Genomic DNA, 17,247 nt, shown 5'->3' on the forward strand with positions numbered 1-17,247 from the left:
GACCCGAGCAGGAGAACGTTATCCCTGGGCTTCTTAAGAGGCATGAAGAGAGGACTGAAAACTATCATCCTTTACGGATAGTCCTCAGCTTACGACCATTTGTTTAGCAATGGTTCAAAGTTGCAACGGCACTGAAAAAAGTGACCTACGACCGCTCCTTGCACTTACGACCATTGCCTGGTGATCAAAATGGGGGGGGGGGGGGGCGCCTGGCAAAAAGCACGTTATTAATTCTGAGGGCTGCAGCATCCCAGGGTGGCCTTCTCAGCTGGCCATCTGAAAACTAAAGTCAATGGGGAAAAACGGGTTCACTTAACGACCGCCTGATTCACTTAACGACCGCTGCGAGATAGGGCGTAAAATCAGGCTCAGCTCACTTAATGACCGCCTTGCTGGCTTGTAGTAAGTCGAGCGCTAGCTGTAGTTTTAAGCAGAAGGCCATGCATAAAGGAATACACAAACACACACACACACACACCAAAAAATGACTCCAGGCTCCTGGCAATTTATCCATATGCTGGACTCCATTCGTTCCAAGATAATAATCCAGCAATTTTCTGGAAGGGATGTTTCAAACAACCCTGCCGTAGACACACAGTTACACACCCAAACTATCTTTTCTCTCTTCTCTCTTTTAAGTTCAGTGTTCCCTTAAGCTGCTAAGGACCCAATCCCAAGAGAGTTAATGCGCTCTTCCACACGGCAATTCAGGAACCACAAACTTATTCCCGCAGCCACAATCTCAGCGCATAAGGAGAATGCGTCCCTTCCTCTCTCGTTAGCGCCCTAATGACGAAGAGAACGTGGGCTCCTGGGTGCTGTCCGAGCTGGGTGGTTTCCTTGCAGACGTTTCATGACCCAACTAGGGAACAATATCAATGTTAGAAGGGAGTGTGGTTTGTGGAGGAGGAGGAGGAGGATGGTCGGATCCTTGGTTCTCTCTGAGCTGGGTGGTTTCCTTGCAGACGTTTCGTGACCCAGCTAGGGAGCATCATCAGTGCTAGAAGGGAGGAGGAGGAGGAGGAGGAGGAGGAGGAGGAGGAGGAGGAGGAGAATGACTGTGGGGTCCTTGGTGCTCTCTTGGTGGTTTCCTTGCAGATGTTTCGTGACCCAGCTAGGGAACGTCATCAGTGCTGGGAGGGAGGAGGAGGAGGAAGAAGAAGAGGAGGAGGAGGAGGAGGAGGACTGTGGGGTCCTTGGTGCTCTCTGAGCTGGGTGGTTTCCTTGCAGACGTTTCGTGACCCAGCTAGGGAACATCATCAGTGCTAGAAGGACAAGGGGTTTGTGGAGAAGAGGAGGAGGAGGAGGAGGACTGTGGGATCCTTGGTCCTTTCTGAGCTGGGTGGTTTTCTTGCAGACGTTTCATGACCCAACTAGGTCACATCATCAGTGCTAGGACTTTGGAACCTGCTCATAAGGAGAAAGGCCCTCCAACAAAGAAAGTCCCTTGGATAACTCCAGTGGATTCCAGCATTCAGTCCCACTTCATGATCTTCCGTTTGGAAGGGCTCCCCAAAGCTTGGGTGAGAAGGAAGAGTCATCAAAAGTCCCGAGCACTTGGCCAAGCTCAGAGGAGCAAAAAAAACAAAACCAAAACAAAACTACAACAAAAAGAACATTATCCCCTAGGGGGTTGAACGATCAATCAATCAATCAATCAATCAATCAGAATGGAGCTGGAAGGGACCTTAGAGGTCTTCTCGTCCAACCCCCTGCTCAAGCAGGAGGCCCTATGCCAGGGGTCTTCAAACTTGGCCCTTTTATGACTTGTGGACTTCAACTCCCAGAATTCCTCAGCCAGCATGCCTGGATGAGGAATTCTGGGAGTTGAAGTCCACAAGTCATAAAAGGGCCAAGTTTGAAGACCCCTGCCCTATGCCATTCTGGACAAATGATTGTCCAATCTCTTCTTGAAAACCTCCAATGATGAAGCACCCACAATTTCTGGTGGCCAGCTGTTCCACTGGTTAATTGTTCTCACTGTCAGGAAATTCCTCCTTAATTCCAGGTTGCTTCTCTCCTTGACTAGCTTCCATCCGTCGCTTCTTGTTCTGCCTTCAGGGGCTTTGGAGGATAGGTGGACCCCTCTTCCTTGTGGCAGCCCCTCAAATACTGGTAATGCTGCTAGTCCTTCTTTTCATTGAACTACTAGACCTACCCAATTCCCGCAACCGTTCTTGGTATGTTTTAGTCTCCAAGCCCTTCATCATCCTAGTTGCTCTTCTCTGAACTTTTCCCAAAGTCTCAGCATCTTTTCTGCAAGGTGGTGACCAAAACTGGATCCAGCATTCCAGATGTGGTCTTACTAAGGCTTTGGTGGAGCAGTGGGCTAATGCCTCCTTAAGTAACACCAGCTGCCTGCAATTAGTGCAGGTTCGAGTCCCACCAGGCTCAAGGTTGACTCAGCCTTCCATCCTTCCCAGGTAGGTAAAATGAGGACCCAGATTGTTGGGGGCAATTAAGCTGACTTTGTAATAATGCCGCTTGGGGTGTGTGTGAAAGCCCTAACAAGCAGGCATATAGATAGAATGAAGGCTACTGCTAAGCTTGTAAGCCGCCCTGAGTCTTCGGAGAAGGGCGGGATATAAATGGAATTAAAATAAAAAATAAATAAATAAATAATACTTCACGGGATTACTAGAGCTAGAAAACCTGCAAGGTCCCTCCCCACTCTTTGTTATTCTCTGTTCTGTATTATTCCAAGTGGCTTCCAGCAAAAGCAGCCAGGTTTTGGGCGCCTCCAAGCAAAACATTCCTCCCATCTGGCAAACGTGTGGTGTTGAGCTTTCCATTCTACTCCGTCAACCAAGCGGAAAAAGTTTTAAAAAGCTTCTTTCAAACCTCAGATTTGCACAAAGCGGGGGGGGGGGGGGAAACCTCACCGCTTTTCTTTTAAAGGAATTTAATTCTCTGTGTAGCAGGCACTCATACTAGGAGGTGGCAAATCTTGGGTTTTTTTGTGTTTTTTTTGAAAAGCAAACTAGGGGATGGAAGTGATCCCGAGATCCTGAAGCTCAGATCCAAATCTAGCTATGGATCTACCAGAAAGTCAAGCTGTTACCTCTGGTCTTCGCTTCCCAGTTTAGTAAACGGTGCTAATTTTTTTATTTATTTTTTTGCAAAATTATGAAGGAAGAGGGAAAAAGAGGGCGCTCGTTTTAATACTTGCGTGCTTAACGTGCTCGAACTGATGGCGGGTTGGCAGTGCTGGAGAGAACAGAACAAGCTAGGAAAGCTTTTGATTTAAGAAAAAGCAACGTTTTTCTCGGCATCCATGAAAATTAGGGCTTACTTTGAAAGAAAGAAGAAGAAGAAAAAAAGTTTAAAATTATCAGGAGCCTGGATTTCGGCAATGAGAACTGTCGTGCAAATTATCGCCGTGAATCGGATCGAAGGAATATCGAGATGCGCCCGTTTTCTTCACATCCAGCCCTGCGAGGTAGGCTTCTGAGACAATCCGCCGGGCTTATTTCCCTTTCTCTGGAGTGCAGGGAAACGCTCCAAATTTTCAAAGAGGGGATGCAAGACCCCTTCTAGCGCAAGACAGCTGGGTTTCTGGTCGGGAGAGGCGACAGCCAGATGGAGGGCCTATATAAATGGAATCTATTTTAAAATAAAATAAAAACTTCTGGAGGGGGGAAAGTCTTCCGAAGTTTCAAAACAGCAGATTTCCCCAAAAATAGGATCGCCAGCCCCTGACACATCCTTGATCAAAGTGTTTCTTAAGTCCTCCTGTCCTCAGCATCAGGTCAGGCTGAAGGCCAAAGAAAGGTCAAAAAAGAAGACGATCTTCATGTTGTATTTCAAAAACTGCACCCTACCTGGTTCAAAAACTAAGTCACTGCCGGAGCCGCAGAGCCGAAAACGAAAGGAAGAAATATTTCAGGGCAGAAAAGGCCACCCAGGAGAGCTGGGAGAAGAATTCATATTTTGAATACCACGGAGCACTCCAGGTGAGACGGGTCAAGACCCTCGGTGAAGGCTATCAGGAAATACATCACCTTCCGGATTTTGGCCAGCTCCACCAGCCTTTCCCCAAACTCCAGCGCGTCCGCTTCGTTGCACTCTACCGTCTCGGGAGCCTCGGGTTTCTTCCAAAAGACCCCCACCGGATCCAAGAGCTGCCTTCGCATGAGGTTGGTCAAATCCGGCGTCCAGTGTTGAGACGTCCCGATGATGGTGGCCTTGCCGGGTTGGCTCAGGGCCACTTTCCAGCGCAGGAAACGGAGACCGTGCTGACGGGAGAAGTCCAGTCGGAAGACAAACTCGTTGTCCCGCAGGAGCTTCTCGCCGTCTTGAGGTTTCTCGTTCTTCTGTCGGAGGGTCTTCACCCGGATCCTCATGAACTCGGTCAACTGGACATCCTGGACCAAGTGCAACTCCAACTCAGCTCCTTCGGAACCCATCGTGCCTTTTCCTTTCGGGGAGCTTCTGCACGGCTTGACGAGCGTCTGAGACGTCTGGCAGGCAAAAGGAAATGAATTCCTGCGTCTTCGCTCACTCGCTGGCACCCCGGTGATGCTAAGCAACCTGGGCCCAGGGAAGCAAGGGGCCCGAGGGGATTGCCTCTGGGTGTCTCATTTTTCCAGGGAGGGACAAACCGCTCGCTGATGCTACGATCGTCCCCTGAGCTAGGTCTCTTGATATCAGCAGCCCTAACAACCTGGCTTAACAACCATTCCCAAGTAGGGACAGGCTTAACTGAATAACAGAGCTGGAAAGGGACCTTGGAGGTCTTCTAGTCCAACCCTCTGCTCAAGTGGGAGACCTTATACCATTGTTGTTCAATCTCTTCTTGAAAAACCTCCAGTGATGGAGCACCCACAACTTCCAGAGGCAGATGGTTCCACTGGTTGATTGTTCTGACTGTCAGGAAGTTTCTCCTTAGTTCTAGGTTGCTTCTCTCCTTGATTAGTTTAATAATAAAGTTGGAAGGGATCTTGGAGGTCATCTAGCCCAACCCCCTGCTCAAGCAGGAAACTCTACCATTCCAGAAAAATGATTGTCCAGTCTCTTCTTAAAAACTTCCAGTGTTGGAGCATTCACCGCTTCTGGAGGCAAGGAGTTCCACTGGTTAACTGTCCTCACTCCCAGGAAATTCCTCCTTAGTTCCAGGTTGCTTCTCTCCTTGCTGAGTTTCCATCTGTTGTTTCTTGTCCTGCCTTGAGGGGCTCTGGGAGAATAGCTTGACTCCCTCTTCTTTGGGGCAGCCCCTGAGATGTTGGAATACTGCTATCCTGTCCCCCCTCGTCCTTCTCTTCATTAAACTGCACATACCCAATTCCTGCAATTGTTCTTCATGTGTTTTAGCCTCCAGTCCCCTAATCACCTTTGTGGCTCTTCTCTGCACCCTTTCTAGAGTCTCAACCTCTTTTTAACATCGTGGCGACCAAAACTAGATGCAGCATTCCAAGTGTGGCCTTACCAAGGCCTTGTAAAGTGGCACTACTAACCACTTCACGTGATCTTGATTCTGGTCCCTCTGTTAACGCAGGCTAGGACTGTGTTGCAAACCATCCAGGGATGGAGAAAAAGGTGGCTGTGTCTGAATGGCAAAGGAAGATACTTGGAACAGCCATCCCACCAAGCTGGCCCTCTCAAGACTGGCTAAAATTCGACTCCCATACTTCCCAACCAGCCCCGTTGTGAAAGGGCGAGAGAAAGGAGAAGAAAGCTTTTTTTTTTTTTACGAAGGCAATTGCAAATATTTTTCTTTTTTTTTTAATTAAAGAGTTTTACAAAAAGAAAATTTTACAATATATCCCCAAATCCCCCCCACCCCAAACCCGCCCACTTCCCCCCCCCCCACTTCCCAGAGCTAAATACAGGATTATAGTTACAATTATCATATTCTAAATAAAAATTATGCATAATATACAATTAACCAAATTCATAAGGTGGCAAATATTTTTCTTAATGGGGACTGAACCCAGGCAGTCTGCCAAATGATTCTGGCTCCAGATCATTGCAGGATTTAAAAAAAATGGTTTGCAGAAAACAAAGCACTCGGCAATTCCACACAGGGATTTGACCGACCTTAGTCGGTTGGCTGGCAAAACGCTTTCGGCTTTGCCAAATAAATGGGGGGGGGGTCAGGATTGGAGGCTTTGATGGGGCTGAATTTTGAAGGAGGTAGTGCAATAGAATAAGGTGATAACCTACAGCCTCAGCTTTTCGCTTTTATATAGTAAACAGGTGGTCCTCGACGTACGACCACAACGGAGCCCAGAATTTATGTTGCTAAGTGAGAAATTTGTGAAGTGGGTTTTGTCCCGTTTTACGACTTTCCTTGCCACAGTTGTGAAGTGAACTAGTAACACGGTTGTTAAAGTGAATCTGGCCTCCCCATTGACTCTTGCTTGTTAGAAGGTCGCCAAAGGGGGGGGTCACGTGACCTTGGGGACGGCTGCGACCGTCATAAATATGAACCAGATGCCAAGCGGTCACGTGACTGCGGGGGTGCCGCGATGGTCGTAAGTGTGAAAAACGGCCGTAAGTCACTTTGTTCCGTGCCGTTGTAACTTCGAAAGGTCACGAAATGAACTGTTGTAAGTCAAGGACTACCTGTATATCCTACCTAGTGATTTCTATAACAACTCTATCCGATCGGCAAAACCCATAATCAAAGCTCCAGAGGAACATCAACCCGCCAGAGAGGACAGATAGGCCTGCATTACAGGTGGTCCTCAACTTACAACAGCTCGTTTAGTGACTGTTCGAAGTTACGAGGGCGCTGGAAAAAGAATGACCGTTTTTCACACTTATGACCGTTGCAGCATCCCCAGGGTGCCGTGATCAAAATTCAGATGCTTGGCAACTGGTTCCTATTTAGGACGGTCGCCGCGTCCAGATTCATTTAACAACTGTGTTACTAACTTAAACACTGCAGTGATCCACTTAACAACTGTGGCAAGGAAGGTCGTAAACTGGAGCAAAACGTACTTACTTCACTTAACAACAGAAAGTTTGAGCTCAGTTATGGTCGTTAAGTCAAGGAATGTCAGTATTCTGCAAGTGTTTTTCAACCTTGGCAGCTTTGAGATACGTGGAGTCCACCATGCATGGCTGGCTGAGGAATTCTGGGAGTTGAAGTCCAAAAGGCATGAAGGGGCCATAGTTCCCTCATGCTGGCTGAGGAATTCTGGGAGTTGAAGTCCAAAAGGCATGAAGAGGCCATAGTTCCCCCATGCTGGCTCAGGAATTCTGGGAGTTGAAGTCCACCAGTCATGAAGGGGCCAAAGTTTTCCCCATGCTGGCTGAGGAATTCTGGGAGTTGAAGTCCACAAGTTATGAAGGGGCCAAAGTTTCTCTCAGACTGGCTCAGGAATTCTGGGAGTTGAAGTCCTCACCTCTTGAAGTAGCCCCAGTGGAAAAACACCCATCTGGATTGAATGAAAGAAGAACGCCACCAAGTGCCTCCAAAAAGCTGGCCCAAAGACAGCGAGGAAGGTGAAGGAGAAAGAACTGGGAAGTTAGTTCCACTGAGAACCAACCTTAGTTAGACTAGGTTAACGTTAGATTAGAGGCTTAGGCTAGAGAAAAGGTAGGTAACCTTGGGTCTTTTACGACTCGTGGACTTCAACTCCCAGAATCCCTGAGCCAGCCATGCTGAGGGGAAAGGGAGAGGTTTCCAAGCTGAGCCATACTGGCTGAGGAATTCTGGGAGTTGAAGTCCACGAGTCATGAAGGGGCCATAGTTCCCCCATGCTGGCTCAGGAATTCTGGGAGTTGAAGTCCACGAGTCATGAAGGGGCCAAAGTTTCCGCCATGCTGGCTCAGGAATTCTGGCAGTTGAAGTCCACAAGTCACGAAGGGGCCATAGTTCCCCCATGCTGACTCAGGAATTCTGGGAGTTGAAGTCATGAAGTCATGAAGGGGCCGTAGTTCCCCCATGCTGGCTCAGGAATTCTGGGAGTTGAAGTCATGAAGTCATGAAGGGGCCATAGTTCCCCCATGCTGCCTTAGGAATTCTGGGAGTTGAAGTCCACAAGTCGTGAAGGGGCCATAGTTCCCCCATGCTGACTCAGGAATTCTGGGAGTTGAAGTCCACGAGTCATAAAGGGGCCATAGTTCCCCCATGCTGACTCAGGAATTCTGGGAGTTGAAGTCCACGAGTCATAAAAGAGCCAAGGTTGCCTACCTCTGGGCTAGAGGGTAAAACATACAAACAACGGTTACAGGAACTGGGTATGTCTAGTCTAATTAAAAGGAGGACTAGGGGAGAGATGATAGCAGTCTTCCAATATTTGAAGGTCTCCTAGAAAGACAAGGGGGTCAAACTATTCTCAAAATGCCCCTGAAGGCAGGACAAGAAGCAACAGAGGGAAACTCATCAAGGAGAGAAGCAACCTGGAACTAAGCAGGAATTTCCTGACAGAACAATTAACCAGTGGAACGACTTGCCTCCAGAAGTCGTGGTTGTTCCAACACTGGAGGTTTTTAAGAAGAGACTGGGCAGCCATTTTCTGAAATGGTATAGGGTTTCCTGCCTGAGCAGGGGGTTGGACTAGATGACCACCAAGGTCCCTTCCAACTTTATTATTATCTCATGAACGGAGGAGGGCACGTGATACAGCCCTTGGCGAATATGATCATGGAAAGATGAAAATCCCTCGCTGTGCCACCTTCCGAATTTCATTCATTAGGAGGTTCTCTGGAGATCCAGGCAACGGAGGATGGCAACACAGCTGTAGAAGCACAACAACTCATTTCTAAGTTGCATTGCACACAGTGGATGTTGCCGGACAAGCTAGTCAGTGGGCAAGTTGGTGGCATCTAGTCAACCTTCCCTGATATTTAGCACACGTGGAAGCTCTGGAATTTGGTTATTTATGACTGTTTTGACCATAGGTATCCCTCAATTTGCAACTGTTCATTTACTGACCGTTTGAAATTATAACAACCCTGAAAAAGGGACTTGCAAATAGAATAGAAAATAAGAGTAGAACAGAAAATGGAATGGAATGGAATGGAATAGGATAGGATAGGATAGGATAGGATAGGATAGGATAGGATAGGATAGGATAGGATAGGATAGGATAGGATAGGATAGGATAGGATAGGAAATATGGAATAGAATAGAATAGAATAGAATAGAATAGAATAGAATAGAATAGAATAGAATAGAATAGAATAGAATAGAATAGAATAGAATAGAATAGAATAGAATATATGGAATAGAATAGAATAGAATAGAATAGAATAGAATAGAATAGAATAGAATAGAATAGAAAATATGGAATAGAATAGAATAGAATAGAATAGAATAGAATAGAATAGAATAGAATAGAATAGAATAGAAAATATGGAATAGAATAGAATAGAATAGAATAGAATAGAATAGAATAGAATAGAATAGAATAGAATAGAATAGAATAGAATAGAATAGAATAGAATAGAAAATATGGAATAGAATAGAATAGAATAGAATAGAATAGAATAGAATAGAATAGAATAGAAAATATGGAATAGAATAGAATAGAATAGAATAGAATAGAATAGAATAGAATAGAATAGAATAGAAAAGAAAAGAAAATATGGAATAGAATAGAATAGAATAGAATAGAAAATATGGAATAGAATAGAACAGAACAGAACAGAATAGAATAGAATAGCAGACTTGGAAGGGACCTTGGAGGTCTTCTAGTCCAACCCCCTGCTCAGTGCCATTGTAACCTTGACTGGTCACTAAACGAACTGTTGCAAGTCGAGGTCCACCTGTTCTAACAACCCATTTCCAAAACATCCACATTCATAAATGCTCTGCAAGCTTTTCCCTTCAGGCCAACAGGCACCAGGAGAAAGTCAAGCGTTTTCCCTCCCCTTCGGCTCAAAAGACCACGACGGAAAATCAGCGTGGAGCAAACAAGCCTGAAGGGATTTGGGAGTCCGGAGAGGAAGAGGAAGACGTCAAATAATAAGACGCTGGGGAGCTTCTTCCTCTGCTTGAATAAGATCCCCCAGGACCGAACAGGGAGGCTGTGAGGATGTATGTAGAGGAAGGGGGTCTGAAGCAAGATACAGATAGTCCTCGACTTACGACGGGTCACTTAAAGAACATTCTAGGTTACAATAGTCTTCAACCCTCTCCCCCCCTCCCAATTTTACGATCCATTCTTGAACTTACAACCACTACGCACACACACACACACACACACATATACACCCCAACACGAGCACCCAACGTTCACGTGATTGCATTTCGGGCACTCATTTTACGATTAGTTGCAGCGCCCCGTGGCTATGAATTGTTTATTTTTTAAATTTGTATCCAGCCTGGGTTATTTTTACCAATAACTCAAGGCAGTGAATATATCCAACACTTCTTCCTCCTCCATTCCCCCCCCCACCCGAGAACAACTTACAGCCCTTCGTTTAGTAACCGTTCAAAGTTACAATGGTATTGAAAATAGTGACTTCTGTTTTTCACACCTAATGACCGTTGCAGCATTCCCCACGGTCACGTGATCGAAATTTTCAGACACTTGGCAACTGACTCATATTTATGACGGTCGCAGAGTCCCGGGGGTCAACTGATCCCCTTTTTGTGACCTTCTGACAAGCAAAATCAGTGGGGAAGCCAGATCCACTTCACAACTGTGTTACTGACTTAACGACTGGAGTGGTTCACTTAACCGGCGTGGCAAGAAAGGTCGTAAAATAGAGCAAAACTCACTTAACAACTTTCTTTCATAAACTGTGGTCATAAGTTGAGGGCTACTTATACATCAGTGTATTCAGAACCACAAACAAATTATTGATAACTGTAAGAAAAATGCTTTTATTTAGTTGATAATAATAAGAATTATACTAGCCCAGGGCTAGGCAACCTTGGCTCTTTTATGACTCGTGGACTTCAACTCCCAGAATTCCTGAGCCAGCATGAGGGAAATTTTGGGCCCTTCATGACTGGTGGACTTCAACTCCCAGAATTCCTGAGCCAGCCATGCTGAGGGGAAAGGGAGTGGTTTCCAAGCTGAGCCCTGCTGGCTGAGGAATTCTGGGAGTTGCAGTCCAGAAGTCATGAAGGGGCCATATTTTTCCCCATGCTGGCTCAGGAATTCTGGGAGTTGAAGTCCACGAGTCATGAAGGGGCCATAGTTTCCCCATGCTGGCTCAGGAATTCTGGGAGTTGAAGTCCACGAGTCATGAAGGGGCCAAATTTTCCCATGCTGACTCAGGAATTCTGGGAGTTGAAGTCCACGAGTCATAAAATAGCCAAGGTTGCCTACCTCTGGGCTAGAGGGTAAAACATACAAAGAACGGTTACAGGAACTGGGTATGTCTAGTCTAATTAAAAGGAGGACTAGGGGAGAGATGATAGCAGTCTTCCAATATGGCTGGCTCAGGGATTCTGGGAGTTGAAGTCCACGAGTCATAAAAGAACCAAGGTTGCCTACCCCTGCACTAGCCCAATATGAGATAGCAGATATTAATGGGAAAAGAGAGGAAATATTTGATGTTGTAACATGAGATTTATACTAAAGAACTTATTTATTTTATTTATTTATTTTATTAAACTTATATCCTGCCCTTCTCCCGTAGGACTCAGGGCAGTTCACAAGGTTTTTTAAAACAATGCAACAAGTTACAAAAATTAAAAACAATTAAAATAATTACACTAACCTTGAAATAAAAACCCAATTACAATTAAAAATACAATTAAAACCCCAGTTAATATACTCTCAGTCTAGGCCAGAAAGCTCGAAGAGCCAAGTCTTCAGGTCCCGGCGGAATGAGCGAAGGTCAGTGGCATGTATGTATGCTATTGAACTATTAATTAACCCAGTCATCCCATTGCTTTTTAAATGTTCAATTGTAAAATGAGAAAATCAATAAAGTATTATAAAAAAAACCCAAACCAAACCCCACAAACAGTATCATTTTGCAGAGGAAGAATTTCACCCGGCATCCACTAGAGGGCAGCACGTTCCCTCCAGGTAAGGAAGAAGAAAAGTAAAAGCAAATTTGGCCTCTTGGGTATTTTCCTCAAATGACTTGCAAAGTACTGTGCAACGCAACCATTTATCAATATCCATCTTTTTCCCAACAAGTTTTCCCATCAGAAAAGGAGCACAAGATTACATCCCACGGGGAGAAATTTGCTTGCAAATCTATGGATATTAGAGAACGTGCACGCTGGAATAAAATATGCCGGGGTTGGTTTTTTGTTTGTTTGTATGCATCTCACTGATTCTAAGCCAGTCCCTCTTTCTCTCAGCCCAACCCACCTCGCAGGGTTGTTGTTGTTGTTGTGGGGAAAAGAGGAGGGGGGGAGGAGGAGGAAGGAACATTAGGAATATTGGCCGCCTTGAGTTACCTATAAAGTGCAGATAGTCCTCAACTTTAATCCTATTTTAATTGTATTTATTTGTATTGTTTTAATTCGCCCTGTAAACCGCCCTGAGTCCTTCGGGAATAGGGCGGTATATAAAAAAATCAATTAAATAAATAAAGCTACAACACTTCATTTCGTGACCGTTCAAAGTTACAACGGCGCTGAAAAAAAGCGACTTAGGATTGCTTTTCACAGGGATGGCCACTGCAGGATTCCCCAGGATCACGGGATCCAAATTCAGACTCTTGGCAATCGACTCATATTTATGACGGTTGCCGTGTCCCGGGATCACGTGACCGCTTTTTCCGGCCATCTGACCAACAAAGTCAATTTTTTTTGGGGGGGGGGAAACGCCAGATTCGCTTAAGAAGCGTGCGACCAACTTAACGAACTGCAGCGATTCTCTTTTAACACCTGCGGCAAGGACGGTCGTAAAATGGGGCAAAGCTCAGTTAACCACCGTCTTGCTCAGCAACAGAAATGCGAGGCTCGGCTGTGGTTGTGAATCGAGGACTAGCTGTAAAGGCCCCGTTCGCACGACCGTTGAGTACATGGTGCCATCACAGCCACGGGAGCAAAGCCGATCGGGTTTTCCCCCCCGACAATTCCCGAAATGGTTACCTTCTGCCACAGGGCCTCTCTGGATGCCAACGCCGAGCAGGCGGCCACGAACCAGCAGTTGCCCACCTGCCCTTGGTGTAAGTCATGGGAGCTGATTCCGTCCACAAAGAGGTGGGGGTCCTCACAGATGTCCTGCAGGGAGAGAAGCAAAACAGGTTACTCGTGGAAGCCGAGGAGAAGGTGGGCGTGGGAAAGCATGGATGCGGAAGTTCAAGACCTCCTTAGGTCATTTCTGCCCCAATCTTCCTCTTCGGCACGTGACCCTGGGAAGAAAGCATGATGGATTTATTTGATGGCGAGAGGTTTGTGCCGCGGCGTTTGGTCTACTTTACGGAAACATAAAAGCCCTCTCTCTCCTCAAATTTGAACACTCCCTCCCAACAGCAACCATGCAAAGTAGACTGGACTGTGGCCCTATTCCCATAAAAAAATTAACTGAATCAAGGATGTGGTCCAGTTCCAAAAATCAACTCAACTGGGTCAATCACGTGGTCCCGTTCCAAGAACCAACACAACTGGGTCAATAATGTGGTCCCGTTCCAACAAGCAACTCAACTGGGTCAATAATGTGGTCCTCTTCCAACAACCAACTCAACTAGGTCAATCACATGGTCCCTTTCCAACAACCAACTCAACTGGGTCAATAATATGGTCCTGTTCCAACAATCAACTCACCTAGGTCAATGACATGTCCTGTTCCAACAACCAACTCACCTGGGTCAATCACGTGGTCCCATTCCAAGAACCAACACAACTGGGTCAATAATGTGGTCCTCTTTCAACAACCAACTCAACTGGGTCAATAATGTGGTCTTCTTCCAACAACCAACTCAACTGGGTCAATCACATGGTCCCTTTCCAACAACCAACTCAACTAGGTCAATAATATGGTCCTGTTCCAACAATCAACTCACCTGGGTCAATGACGTGTCCTGTTCCAACAAACAACTCAACTGGGTCAATAATATGGTCCCATTCCAACAACCAACTCAACTGGGTCAATGACATGGTCCTGTTCCAACAACCAACTCAACTGGGTCAATAATGTGGTCTTCTTCCAACAACCAACTCAACTGGGTCAATCACATGGTCCCTTTCCAACAACCAACTCAACTGGGTCAATAATGTGGTCCTCTTCCAACAACCAACTCAACTGGGTCAATGACACGATCCCGTTCCAACGATCAACTCAACTGGACCAATGACATGGTACCCTTCCAACAACCAACTCAACTGGGTCAATAATGTGGTCTTCTTCCAACAACCAACTCAATTGGGCCAATGACATGATTCTGTTCCAAGAACTTACTCAAACGGGTCAATGATGTGGTCCTAGTCCAACAATTCACTTTACTGAGCCAACGATATATACGGCATTTAAATGGAAGCCAGTAATGTACAGATTAATGGGCTCCACCTGGATCAGTGATGTAATGGATATATTTCTGTTTCTTGCATAGCAGAGATATCCAGCCGGTGGCTAGAAAGTCTGCCTTCATGCCTGGTGCACAAAGCTGGTAGTCAAAAGACATGGCAAGTTGGTCCCTTTGGAGATCTCACCCACTTTGTGTGCAGAAAGATCCCAGCTTGGTGGCCCAGCATCTTGAGTACAATCAACCCATTTTAGGAGGAAGCAAAAGGAGAAGATCCCAACCAGAAGACTCTGGAGAGGTAGCAGCTCAGAATATCAGTTCTCCCTTGCTTGGAAGAGCTAGTTACAGAAAGGCAGAACATGATTTCTCACCCTTGGCTACTTTAAGATGTGCGGACTTCAATTCCCAGAATTCCCAAGCGGAAGCCCACACACCTTAAAAGTCGTTAAAGGTTGTAAAGCAGCGAGCTAGCACTTGGAAGCTTATTGGGTTGGTCAACACTGGTGTGGAACCCGCTGGTTTTGATCAAGGATAAGTCAGGGGCTGGCGATCCTATTTTTGTGTCTGTGTTTGTGGCTGGGTGGGTGAAAATCCTTCTGTTTGGGGACAGAAATGTAGGTTTACTTCAAAGGGGAAAAAAACAAGGAAAGGAAATTACACCCAGCTTATTTTACAGTATATCTTTTGACTGTTTCCCATGACAGAAGAACAGGTGCAATGGTGGTCTGATGGCCACAGGGCCTGTGGATTTCCTTCAGACGCTTCTGGTAATCGAGTTTGGGAGAACCAGCAAACGGAAGGAAATAAAATTCTGGAAGGCTCTCCACCCCTTCATAACAGAGTAGCAGAGTTGGAAGGGACCTCGGAGGTCTTCTAGTCCAACTTCCTGCACAAGAAGGAGACCCCGTAGGGGTCTCCAGACGAATGGCTGCCCAGTTTTTTTTCTTGAAAACTCCCAGCGACGAATCACCCACAACTTCTGGAGGCGAGTCGTTCCGCTGGCTAATTGCTCTGTCAAGTAATTCCTCCTTAGTTCTACGTTGCTTCTCTCCTTGATTCGTTTTCATCCGTGGCTTCTCGTCCTGCCTTCAGGTGCTTTGGAGAATAGCTTGACTCCCTCTTCTTTGGGGCAGCCCCTGAGATATTGGAACACGGCTATCATATCAGCCCTACTCCTACTTTTTATTAAACGAGACATATCCAATTCCTGCAGCCGTTCTTCATATGCTTTAGCCTCCAGTCCCCTGATCCTCTTTGTTGCTCTTCTCTGCACCCTTTCTAGAGTCTCAACATCTTTTTTACATCGTGGTGACCAAAACTGGATGCAGTATTCCAAGTGTGGCCTTACCAGGGACTTGTAAAGCGGTGTTAACACTTCGTGTGATCTTGATTCTATCCCTCTGTTAATGCAGCCTAGGATTGTGTTAGCTTTTTTTTTTTTTGACTTTCATTTCTTTCCCAGACTCGGCACACTGCAAAAATAGGTTCCCTCTCCTTAGCAACGGCCCTCCCCACTTTAAAACCATCTTCATGGGCTAAATGGGGGGTGCGTGGTCTTCAAACCTGGCCCTTTTATGACTTGTGGACTTCAACTCCCAGAATTCCTCACACCAGGCATGCTGGCTGAGGAATTTTGGGAGTTGAAGTCCGTGAGTCATGAAGGGGCCATAGTTCCCCCATGCTGGCTCAGGAATTCTGGGAGTTGAAGTCCACGAGTCATGAAGGGGCCATAGTTCCCCCATGCTGGCTGGAGAATTCTGGGAGTTGAAGTCCACAAGACATGAAGGAACCATAGTTCCATGCTGGCTGAGGAATTCTGGGAGTTGAAGTCCACAAGACATGAAGGGGCCATACTTCCCCCATGTTGGCTCAGGAATTCTGGGAGTTGAAGTCCACGAGTCATGAAGTGGACATAGTTCCCCCATGCTGGCTCAGGAATTCTGGGAGTTGAAGTCCATGAGTCATGAAGGAGCCATAGTTCCCCCATGCTGGCTGAGGAATTCTGGGAGTTGAAGTCCTCAAGACATGAAGGGGCCATAGTTCCCCCATGCTGGCTGAGGAATTCTGGGAGTTGAAGTCCTCAAGACATGAAGGGGCCATAGTTCCCCCATGCTGGCTGAGGAATTCTGGGAGTTGAAGTCCACAAGACATGAAGGGGCCATACTTCCCCCATGTTGGCTCAGGAATTCTGGGAGTTGAAGTCCACGAGTCATGAAGTGGACATAGTTCCCCCATGCTGGCTGAGGAATTCTGGGAGTTGAAGTCCTCAAGACATGAAGGGGCCATAGTTCCCCCATGCTGGCTGAGGAATTCTGGGAGTTGAAGTCCTCAAGACATGAAGGAGCCATAGTTCCCCCATGCTGGCTGGAGAATTCTGGGAGTTGAAGTCGCCATAGTTCCCCCATGCTGGCTGAGGAATTCTGGGAGTTGAAGTCCACAAGACATGAAGGGGCCATACTTCCCCCATGTTGGCTCAGGAATTCTGGGAGTTGAAGTCCACGAGTCATGAAGTGGACATAGTTCCCCCATGCTGGCTCAGGAATTCTGGGAGTTGAAGTCCACGAGTCATGAAGGGGCCACGTTTGAATACCCCTGGGCTAAATCCACTTCCTCTAAATTTTTATTGTTGTATTGGGGGGGGAGGAATAATTTAATTATCACACATACAGGGAAGCTGAATGGGTGGTGGAGAACAGAAATGAATGCAGTTCTGCAATTTGGCGACCGATGACGAATTGGAGAACAATGTCTTTTCTGTCCAACATTAAGTGACCTCTTGTCCTGTCATAAATCATTTTCCAGAAAGATTGCAGGGCAGGGGAAAAAAACAACCCTAATTTTCTTCTTCTCTTTGCAAATCATGGTCTGCGCATTGGCAAGAATGGAGAACATCTGCTTTGGGAGACCAACAATGCA

At 46.3% G+C, this 17,247-nt stretch overlaps 2 protein-coding genes across 2 annotated transcripts in view; both read right to left on the reverse strand.

Annotated features, from left to right (window-relative positions):
* The window catches only part of CAPN5 (calpain 5), a 76,967-nt gene that overhangs the window by 26,613 nt on the left and 33,107 nt on the right, over window positions 1-17,247 (reverse strand). The window contains exon 3 of the mRNA XM_083362127.1: window positions 12,959-13,090. Within this exon, the coding sequence (XP_083218253.1) occupies window positions 12,959-13,090 (132 nt within the window). The remainder of the gene's footprint in view (window positions 1-12,958; window positions 13,091-17,247) is intronic.
* On the reverse strand, window positions 3,924-4,406 carry OMP (olfactory marker protein; the record flags this gene model as incomplete). The annotated part of the gene is made up of 1 exon (XM_083362523.1): window positions 3,924-4,406. The coding sequence occupies one exon, from the start codon at window positions 4,404-4,406 to the stop codon at window positions 3,924-3,926; it is 483 nt and encodes a 160-aa protein (XP_083218649.1).

Source organism: Vipera ursinii (assembly GCF_947247035.1).
Source record: "Vipera ursinii genome assembly, chromosome: 4".
Classification (NCBI taxonomy): Eukaryota; Metazoa; Chordata; class Lepidosauria; order Squamata; family Viperidae; genus Vipera; species Vipera ursinii.